At 54.1% G+C, this 10649-nt stretch overlaps 1 protein-coding gene across 2 annotated transcripts in view; it reads left to right on the plus strand.

Annotated features, from left to right (window-relative positions):
* Positions 1–10649, plus strand: part of smg7 (SMG7 nonsense mediated mRNA decay factor) — a 24322-nt gene that overhangs the window by 4753 nt on the left and 8920 nt on the right. Inside the window, exons 3-21 of one of the 2 annotated variants that reach the window (XM_015054944.1) lie at positions 818–935; positions 1150–1282; positions 1353–1524; positions 1599–1670; positions 2410–2560; positions 2630–2765; positions 3227–3386; positions 3698–3857; positions 3937–4007; positions 4086–4266; positions 4345–4771; positions 4847–4988; positions 5761–6155; positions 6967–7326; positions 7609–7755; positions 7987–8073; positions 8595–8745; positions 8819–8989; positions 9773–9927. In XM_015054944.1, the coding sequence (XP_014910430.1) occupies positions 818–935; positions 1150–1282; positions 1353–1524; positions 1599–1670; positions 2410–2560; positions 2630–2765; positions 3227–3386; positions 3698–3857; positions 3937–4007; positions 4086–4266; positions 4345–4771; positions 4847–4988; positions 5761–6155; positions 6967–7326; positions 7609–7755; positions 7987–8073; positions 8595–8745; positions 8819–8989; positions 9773–9927 (3389 nt within the window). The remainder of the gene's footprint in view (positions 1–817; positions 936–1149; positions 1283–1352; positions 1525–1598; positions 1671–2409; positions 2561–2629; positions 2766–3226; positions 3387–3697; positions 3858–3936; positions 4008–4085; positions 4267–4344; positions 4772–4846; positions 4989–5760; positions 6156–6966; positions 7327–7608; positions 7756–7986; positions 8074–8594; positions 8746–8818; positions 8990–9772; positions 9928–10649) is intronic. The other variant, XM_015054945.1, reaches the window with a different exon arrangement.

Genomic DNA, 10649 nt, shown 5'->3' on the forward strand with positions numbered 1-10649 from the left:
TAAACATGTTATAAACATGTTTATTACATGTTTTGTAGAGACATTTATCTTCTTTTTTCACTTTTCTGAAGATTCCTGTAGTTGAAGTTCTGCAGACAGACGACCTGCTTTTCCTCTGATGACCTTTGACCTGACCAGTTAGTTCAGCTCCACAGAACCCTCCAGCCCAGTCGGACCAGGTTCTGATTGGTTCTTTTGATGGATTATGACTCAGTAATCTGCAGTAAGATCAGCGTCTTGATTATTGGTGGACATTTTTCTGCCAGATCTCCTTTTTATTACAGATTATTATATTATTATGATGATGATGATGGTGATGACTGAGGCGTCCTGCTGAGTGAAGCTGTTTGCTCTGAGCTGAAGGTCCGACTCGGGTCAGAACTTTACTGGACCTTTAGGTCCGGATGGGTTCTGTCAAACCCAGTTTTGTTGATCTCATGAAAAGCCGATGGACTTCCTGTTTACATCACAGTCACATGATCTCTGACAACCAATGAAACGACTTGTTGCAGTTTTGAAGCTTCAGAGGAAAATATTTTAGTTTATTTAGATCAAATTTCAGCTTTTAATATTTGTTTTAAGTTTTCAGGACTTTATTAAAAAATAATTTAGGTTTCAATAAAAACGTAAGTTTATAAATGTGCAGAAAACTTTAAATGTTGATTTAAGTGAATTGGAGGAAAAGTTCAAAGGAAGCTAAAAAACTGACCGGCTGGAGTTGATCTTCATCACCAACTGATCATAACGTCATCAGAAACGGTTCTGGTCCGATTTGACTTCAGCCCCCTCCTCCTCCTCCTCCTCTCTGGGTGTCCAGACTCCAAGCTGGGGGCAGCAGAGGTGTGGACGTCCCGCCAGGCGCTGCAGGACCTCTACCAGAAGATGCTGGTGACGGACCTGGAGTACGCTCTGGACAAGAAGGTGGAGCAGGACCTGTAAGCTGCTGCGCGCACACACACACACACACACACACACACACACTTGATCTGTCACAATAAATAAATCTGCAGCTTCCATACCTGAGGTCACCTGGTGAGGAGGCGGGGCTTAGCGCTCCATACTGACGAGAAAACTGAGAAAGTCCAACAAGTTTTTAATAAAATAAATAACTTAGTTTAGGATTCAGGACCTGGTTTGCTGTTGCTGCAGGTGGAACCACGCCTTTAAGAACCAGATCACCACACTGCAGAGCCAGGCCAAGAACCGGGCCAACCCGAACCGCAGCGAGGTCCAGGCCAACCTGTCGCTGTTCCTGGAGGCCGCCAGCGGCTTCTACACCCAGGTATGACCCGGTTCCGGTTCTGGTTCCGGTGCCGAGTGGCCGCGTCTGACCGGCTGCTGCTGTGTTGCAGCTGCTGCAGGAGCTCTGCACCGTCTTCAACGTGGACCTGCCGTGCCGGGTCCGATCGTCTCAGCTCGGCATCATCAGCAACCGGCAGGGCGGCGGCGGCGCCATCGTCACGCCGCAGCCCAGCTCCTGCTCCTACATCTGCCAACACTGCCTGGTCCACCTGGGAGACATCGGTCAGCAGAACCTCGGCCCGCCGCTCGCCGGCCGGTTCTGATCCTCTCTGACCCGGTCCCTGTTTGTCTTTCAGCTCGATACCGGAACCAGACCAGCCAGGCAGAGTCGTACTACCGACACGCGGCCCAGCTGGTTCCGTCCAACGGTGAGTCGCACTGGGTCCACCCAGACCCACTCGGTTCTGATGGTCCTGCTGGGTCTGCCGGTCCTGATGGGTCCGGTCCTGCTGGTCTTATGGTACCGTTGAGGTGTTCTCTGAACCAGTTTTTGACCCGTTCAGGGTGAACCCGGCCTTTGGTTCCGGTTCTCCTGTGACCCTGATCCGGGTCCAGTGAGTGCAGGAATGTTGGGTTGCTGGTTGGAAACCCAACTGGCCTCCAGACGTTGAGCAAAGCTGGTTGTCCTCCTCACGTTTCCATGGCGATGGAGGTCTGTGGGCCACATCAGGTCCGCCATAACTATTCCTGTGGTCCTCAGAGAGCCAGAGTTAGAGCTTCAAGATGGCGGATGTGTTCAGTGAGAATAAGATGTTAAATGTTTGATTTTAAGAGGAACTCATCAAATGCAGAGAAAACTACAATAATCGATCAGTTTAATTGGTACATTTATCAGTAATCTGCCATCCGGCCCTCTGAGGCAGTCAGACATCCTGCAGATAGAAGCAGGCGCTCATCAAACAGCCATATTGGTAGTCTGACTGACGATCGGCAGCCATGTTTGTAGTCTCTGACTGACGTTCAGCAGCCATGTTTGTAGTCTGACTGACGTTCGGCAGCCATGTTTGTAGTCTCTGACTGACGTTCGGCAGCCATGTTTGTAGTCTGACTGACGTTCGGCAGCCATGTTTGTAGTCTCTGGCCCTGAGTGCTGTGCTTGGTCTGCAGGTCAGCCCTACAACCAGCTGGCCATCCTGGCCTCCTCCAAAGGTGATCACCTCACCACCATCTTCTACTACTGCCGCAGCATCGCTGTCAAGTTCCCCTTCCCCGCTGCCTCCACCAACCTGCAGAAGGCCCTGTCCAAGGCCCTGGAGAGGTACCGGCCCCAACCCGGCTCTGACGCCGCGCATCAATACCGTGTAACCGCTCCTCTGTGTCTCTGCAGCCGCGACGACGTGAAAACCAAGTGGAGCGTTTCTGATTTCATCAAAGCCTTCATCCGGTTCCACGGACACGTCTACCTGAGCAAGAGCCTGGACAAGCTGGACGCTCTGCGGGAGAAACTGGAGGAGCAGTTCCAGGTAGCACACCTGGACCTGGGCCATCCGGGTCTGGCCCAGCCTGGGCCATCCGGGCCTGGCCCAGCCTGGGCCATCCGGGTCTGGCCCAGCCTGGGCCATCCGGGCCTGGCCCAGCCTGGGACAGCTGGGCCCTGGGCCAGCCGGGTCTGGACCTTGGACAGCCGGGTATGGGCCAATTTAGGACAGCCGAGCCTGTGCCAGCCAGGTCCGGACCCGGCCGGACCCAGGACAGCCGGGCTTTGGCCAGCTTTGGCCATCCGGGCCTGGGCCAGCTTTGGCCATCCGGGCCTGGGCCAGCTTTGGCCATCCGGGCCTGGGCCAGCTTTGGCCATCCGGGCCTGGGCCAGCTTTGGCCATCCGGGCCTGGGCCAGCTTTGGCCATACGGGTCTGGGCCAGCTTAGGTCAGCTGGGCCTGGACCTGGGCCAGCCGGGCCTGACCAGCGTCTCTCTGTGTGTGCAGAGGCTGATCCTGCAGAAAGCCTTCAGCTCCCAGCAGCTGGTCCACATCACCGTCATCAACCTGTTTGAGCTGCATCACCTCAGAGACCTGACGGCCGACGGCGGAGAGCCGAGCGGCGCCGAGCAGCAGGTCAGCTGGTTCCAGCTGCTCGGACTCTTCAGTAAGGACCACCGACCCTCCTGTCTCCTCGGTGTCCCTCCCGTCTCCTCGGTGTCTCTCTTGTCTCCTCGGTGTCCCTCTTGTCTCCTCGGTGTCTCTCTTGTCTCCTCGGTGTCTCTCTTGTCTCCTCGGTGTCTCTCATGTCTCCTCGGTGTCCCTCCCGTCTCCTGAGTGTCCCTCATGTCTCCTGAGTGTCCCTCATGTCTCCTGAGTGTCCCTCTTGTCTCCTCGGTGTCCCTCATGTCTCCTCGGTGTCTCTCTTGTCTCCTCGGTGTCCCTCATGTCTCCTGAGTGTCCCTCATGTCTCCTCAGTGTCCTTCCTGGGCGTGATGTGTGGCCGGATTCTGCTCAGTAAGACGCGGGGGGAGGACATCATGGGGGAGTGTCCTCTGCCGGCCATCAAGCTGTCTCTGGATTGGCTGAAGCTGAGGACCAGCATCTTCCAGGAAGCTGCCGTGGAGAACAGGAAGTAGTGAGTCCAGCTTCCTGTTGCTGATGCGGCGCAGCGTCTGAACCGCTGAGACCAGAACGTGTCCTTTGTGTCCCCGCAGCGTCTGGCCGTGGCTGGTGTCCATCCTCAACAGCTTCCAGCCCAGGGAGGAAGACCTCTCCTCTTCCTCAGGTGCGGCGCGGATGAAACGAGCGGTAAAAGTTCTGAGGCGGGTCGGTGGTAGCTCAGGTGCGTTTGCTTCGCCCACAGCGCTGCCGCTGCCGGAGGAGTTTGAGCTGCAGGGCTTCCTGGCGCTGCGGCCGGCTCTGCGCTGCCTGGACTTCACCAAAGGCCACCAGGGCATCCTGGTGGACCGGGACGGCCTGCCGGTCCACGCCCGCCACCAGCGGCTCGTCGCTCTGGGGAAGTGGGTCGCCGACAGCCAGCCGGGGTGAGACTCGCCGCTCCGCCTCTCAGTGCGTCTGAGACCCGGTCGGGTCCGAACCGAACCCGTGTCTTGTCTCGGCAGGCTGATCCGGTGCCAGGTGAACGAGGACGGCCTGCTCCTCTTCCTCACCGACATCCCGGAGGAGGCCATCGAGGAGCCGCAGGAGAAGGAGGCCCCGGTGCTGCAGGAGTCGTCCAACGGCGAGCAGACGCAGAACGACGGCGGGAACTCGGGCCTGAAGTCGGTGCTGTCCGCCGGGAAGACCCAGAGCTCCTGGTCCGACGGCAACGAGCGGCCCGTCGTCACCTTCAAGGAGAACATCAAGCCCAGGGAGCAGAGCCGGGAACCGGGCCGGAACCAGCCGCTGAAAGAGCTCAGCAAGGAGCGCCGCGACTTCCCCAAGGGCAACGGCACGGCCGCCGCCAAGATGGAGCCGAAGAGGGACGGGAAGAGGAAGAGCGAGGTGAAGAAGGCCGCGCACGAGAAAGCAGCCGATGTCGGGAAGCAGGTCGGACCGTAACTGACCCGGTTCTGCCGTTCGGCCCGGGTCCTGGTCCACTCAGTAACCGCTGTTCCCCCTCAGGTGAAGGCTCAGACGGAGCTGAGAAAGACTCCGGTGTCAGAGGTCAAGAAGACTCCGGTCACGCAGAGCCAGACGACCGGGTCGTCCCAGTTCATCCCCATCCATCACCCCGGAGCCTTCCCACCGCTGCCCAGCAGGCCCAGTAAGGCTCACCCTGAAACCAGTTACTTATGTTCAACATGACACAAGTGTAAAATCACACAAGAACAAGGAATGAAACACACACATTCCTGTTAACATGAGTAAGAAGAAACTTATGAACTCCAGCCTCATAAACTGGACCCTCATTATTAAACATAAAAAATAAAACATTTTCCATTTTATCTGGTCTTCATGTCTAAATATATTCCTCCATATCCACTCATATGATTAACCTCAACTCACACATCAGTGCTAACTCTCTCATATTTCTATATCTTATGAGAATAACCTCCTTATGTTTCCTTTTAAATTACATGTTGACTCTGTTTTAACTCCTCATTTAACTTGGTCCAGAGTTTTACACCATGAATTGAAAAACGACAGCAATACGATGTTACCATGGCAACAGAGCTGGGAGATGCCCCACTTCCTGTCTGAGACACGAGGAACAATCAGCTGACCTCTAGGTTGACCTTTAGGCTGACCTCTAGTCTGACCTCTAGTCTGACCTCTAGGCTCTCTCTCCCAGAGAGCCGTTATTCTGCTACTCTTAGCTCTCATCCAGCCATTCAGGGTTTGAACTGGGCCCGTGGTTCTGAAGGTGGCCCGGTTCAGCTGCCAAACAGAACCGCTCACTGTGATGAGGATTAGAATCAGAACCGGGTCAGAGATCCTGAAGTCTCTGTTCAGGCTGGTGAAAGGATGTTTTATACGCTGCCAGTCTTTTACTGTGAAAGGAAAGCAGATTTAACTTCCTGTCTGTTCCTCCGTAGGTTTCCCGCCCTCGGCCTACGTGATCCCGCCCCCGGTGGCGTTCCCAGGAATCCAGGTGAATCCGGGCTTCACCTTCCCTGCCGGCGTGTCCGTCCCCGCTTCCTTCCTGCAGTCGGCCGTCCACCAGCAGGCGGGCGGCCAGGCCGGGAAGCAGTCCCACATTCCCTACAGCCAGCAGAGGCCGTCGGGGCCGGGGGCCTCGGGCCAGGGGCCGGGGCCCCTGAGCCAGGGCCCCTCGGCCCAGCAGCAGCAGCAGCCGTCCCCCCAGCAGGCCCTGCAGCAGTCGGTGCAGCTGCAGGTCCAGGCCCTCAGCCAGCAGCAGCAGTCCCCCACCAAGCCGGGGCAGCAGGGCGGGATGGGCAAGAGCCCGCCGCACCACCCAGGGCTGCAGCAGGTAGGGGCAGCTGACCCTGACCCGATTCATTGCTGGGTTAGGTGACTCATTAAACCGATTTGAACTCGTTTGAAGACGTAGTGAGATTTCTGGGCCGACTGGCCACGCCTTCAGAAACCCGCTCTGAGGTTTGCAGGACTGCTGACATCACCACCAGTGATGCATATTTTTAATTTATCCTTGCTTTAATTAAGCTGTAAATTTATTAAAGCAAATTCACTCATCATTCATAAATTCACAATTTTCACCAGTCAGCACAACTTTTCTGCAAGTCTGACCAACATCGTGTTTCCACTGACGTGTTCTCCGGGCCGCCCAGAGGAATTTTATCAACTTGTATAAAAATGCAGTATACTTGATGGGAAAAAGTTTCTTTGATTTAGGGAGGAGACGGTGAGTTTTTGGGATTCGGCTAAACTTACCCCAAACTCAGGGTCAGCTGTGCCAGGAGAGGCTATTATTATGCATGATTTATATTAGAAAATATTTCAACACAAGTTATCGATCACACGAACTTATGCCTTGATGTAGTGATCCTAAACATGAACAGTATCTGGTCTGACCCCTGGCTGACCTGTGAATGACCCATTTGGTGTGACCAGGACGGTTCCTATCATACAAAGGAAAGTTATCGCGCTTTATAAACTTGCAGTGCAAAGCTGGAGTGCCACTTGTGCTCCGTTTATCTGCATGCGTCTCCGCTCCACCCGCCGCGCGCTTCACTGCTGACTGTGCAGCTCCAGGTCGATGTAACCGTCTCAGTGATGTTGTTTTCAGGCAGGTTAACTCTGAGCGTTTCCTCTCTGAACAGTTCATGCAGGTCCAGGACCAGCCGGCCGCCATGTGGAGCCAGTCCCAGGCGGCGCTGCAGAAGCTTTCCCCCCTGCAGATGTCCATGAAGCAGCAGCAGCAGTTCTTCATGGGGGCCCCGGACTCCCTGAAGCTGTACGAACAGCAGCTGCCGGGCCCCCAGCCTCACATCTCCAACATGGACAAGAAGATGAAGTTCCCTGACGTGAAGATGCAGGACTTCTACTGGGAGCCGTCGTACCGCATGGACCGGATGGGGGAGGGGCTGGCCCTGATGGCGGAGCGCATGAAGAGGGCCCCGCCTGCTGGGATGTGTGTGGAGCCGGAGGGCCCCACGGGGCCCCGTGGTCCTGCATTCGAGGTCAGCTGAGAGAAGACCCTGCTGTCTTTCTGGGGTCTCTCTGTCTCTCTGTCTCTCTCTCTCTCTCTGTGCTGCAGCTTCTCCTCCTATCAGAATGTGTTAGCCGCCTGCTGGCCAGTTTAGGAACTGCACACTGACAGAGTCTCTTGCAGCTCAGATAAAACCTGCTGTAGCTTTCAGTGAAACTCTCCCTTCCTTCCACTGTTCTTACTGGCTTGCTCTCTTTCTGTTCTCCCCTCTTCCTCCTCCTGCTCTTCCTCTCCCGGATCCCTCTCTCACCAGGACAAGAGCTCGCCCTTCCTCCCTCCTGACCTGTTAAAAACTCTAGCAGACCTGGAGGAGGACGAGGAGCTGATCTTTGCTAAGCCTCCTGATTTCTTCCAGGCCCTGGCCGGCCCTCTTAGCTCTGCTCCTGGACCAAATATCTTTGTATGTAGCCATGCCTTCCTCTTCCTCTTCCTCTTCCATCTGCTCGGCATGCTGCCCTCCTCATCCCCCCAGGCTGTTTCTCTGTAGATCTAGAAACTGAAAGTTATTTTCTCCTTCATTTCCTCGGTCTTCCTAACATCCAGACTCAGTTAGATGAGATCAGCTGGTGTTAAGCAGATGAACGTGTCACTTCCTGTTTGCTGGTTTTCAGTCTGCCCTCCGTCTCTGCAGCTGCCCAACCAGAGCAGGATGGAGAGCAGCCAGGAGGCCGTCAGCCAGTCGTCCTCTCTGCTGCCCATCGCCGGCTTCCCCATGCAGGTCAGGACCTCCGTCTGAACAACCAGTTCTTCTCTTGCTTCAGCCCATCAGACAAACTTTGAATAAAACCAGACCAGCTCCAGGTCGTGATCTGACTCTGTGTTTGGGTCACTTCACTCCAAATGAAACCGTTCCACCATGTTGTCCAGCAGCAGGGTGATTCCTCCTATGTGGGTTTTCAGCAGGTCGTCCTTCCAGAAAACTTTCCCAGCAGATTGTGTTGGAATGTCGCGTTTCTCTGGTGTTGAACCTGATGTGCTGTTTTGCAGATGCATAGCAGCAGGTGTAAAGTTTCTCTTCCTAAATGGAAGAACTTATTGAATCAATAAATGAAACATTTTCTGTCTGATTTCTGACCTGTGGAAACTAGAAATGACTCGAACTGAAGCGTCTAACAACGTGAAGAAACATCTGAGAAAGCAGCGACTCAAACCATGTGATCAGAAAACAAAGATTCTGAACCGGTTCAGAATATTTCTGGAACATTAAACCAACTCTGCTCATGTTTGGTGTTTCTGCAGGATTTCGCCCAGAACAGCATCTTCAGTCAGGCGTACGGTAAAAACCTGCCGCCCAGCTCCAAAGCCGACGCTCCCATGATGCAACAGGAGCCGTCCCTGTACTCCCTGTTCGAGGGAAACCCCTGGTCGCCCTCCCTGCCTGCCAGCTCAGGTACGGTCCGGCCGCCCAGGTGAGCTCTACCTGTGCTGCGGCGCCGTTAACCATGCTGCTCTCTGATTGGCAGACCACTCCACCCCGGCCAGCCAATCCCCTCACTCCTCCAACCCCAGCAGCCTGCCCTCCTCCCCCCCGACCCACAACCACGGAGCCGCTTCCTTCTCCAACTTCGGGCCCATCGGCACTCCGGACAGCCGGGACCGGCGGGTCGTGGACCGATGGAAAGCCGAGAAACCGGGTGAGTTTCAGGGTCGGAACGTCGATCCGAAACCGATTCCTGGAAGCAAACGATGGATTAAATATTTAATGACTGGAATATCAGTTAAAGTGACAACATGGCTGCATGTCAGGAAAACGTCCTGCAGCTAAAGAAACACGACGAGCTTCACTGAACCGAACTCGGTTCGTTTACACCGACAGTGGAGAAAATGGTGAACATAATAACCTCATCGATACGGACAGTTTGGAGTTTATTGTTATGATGATTAAATTCCTATGATGATCAATTTATCCTGATAAACAGGATAAATGGCCTCCAGTCTGACCTGGTCCCGCCTTCCAGGGTCGGGGGTCAACATGAGGCTCCCGTCCTCCTGCTGGCCCGCGGTCAGGTCAGACTGGTTCATCCTCTGACTTCATTTCCTGTCCAGACTCGTTTTGACTTTGAGCTGCGGTGCTGCAGTGACCCCCAGTGGCGGTCTGAGGCTCTACAGCGTGAACCTGTTGAAAACTCATTTAGTTTTCTACATTTACTCAGCAGGGATCTGATCAGTGAATGAAACGGTTCAGCTTCTGTTTCCAGTTTTACTCTTTTCTAAAGCGTCTCTGTTTGTACAGGTTTGTCACAAGAACGTAATAAACACATTCCTTTGGATCAAAGTGCTACTTTTGGCCCTTACTGTCCTCTGTGATATTTTAGCTCTGCTTTGTGTTTCTCTTGCTCCTGTTCCTGCTGCTGATTCTCCACTGTGGGGAAATGAAGTGATTTTCTCTCCTGACGTGTTTGTGATGCTGCGTTCAGGGACCGGCTTCGGCCTGGACTACCTCCCAGCTGCTGCCTCCGCCGCGCCGCCCGACTCCAGCTGGCACCAGGCCGGCTCGGCGGGGAGCTCCTGGACCAATCAGGAGTCTCCCATGGAGGAGTCGTCCTCCACCGTGCTGCTGGACAGCCTGAAGGTACCGGCTCTCCTCTGACCACATCACTCACTTCCTGCAAAATGTCTTCCTGGATGGGCCGGCTGTTAGCCGCTAAAGCTAATTACTTTAGCGGCTTTACTGCAAACCGAGTGACGTCCATAAAACCAGGCGGTTCTGATGCAGGATGGACTTTACATCTCATCACATTTCCATAAAATATGATTTCAGTTAAAGCTGAAGATGTTTGAAACATAAAATATAAATTATCCATGGATGTGAATCTATAAACAGTTTCTGTCCGTATTAAACTAATTTATCTTTTATATTAGACGATTTAACGGGAAAAAAATCTCATTAAATATTGAGACAGTTGGTCCAGTTTTTCTTTTATTTTTACAGCAGTTAAAAAACGACTCGGTGTCGGTTGGTTCAGAAACATTCAGTCTGTTAGCTTCCTGTTTATTTGTGATCGTCTGATCGCAGCCGTATTGATCAGATATGTCATCAGCTGATTGGTCAGACGGTATGTGGGCCGGCTTTACGCACAGCTGACCTGCAGCAGCCCTGTGTGTGTGTGTGTGTGTGTGTGTGTGTGAGTGTGTGTGTGTCTGTGTGTGCGTGTGTGTGTGTCTGTGTGCGTGCGTGTGTGTGTGTATCTGTGTGCGTGCGTGCGTGTGTGTGCGTGCGTGTGTGTGGGCGTGCGTGTGTCTGTGTGCGTGTGTGGGTGTGTGTGTGTGTGTGTGTGTCTGTGGGTGTGTGTG

The sequence above is a fragment of the Poecilia latipinna genome, unplaced genomic scaffold (assembly GCF_001443285.1).
Source record: "Poecilia latipinna isolate Pla-1442-1.1 unplaced genomic scaffold, P_latipinna-1.0 Scaffold1287, whole genome shotgun sequence".
In the NCBI taxonomy this organism is placed as follows: Eukaryota; Metazoa; Chordata; class Actinopteri; order Cyprinodontiformes; family Poeciliidae; genus Poecilia; species Poecilia latipinna.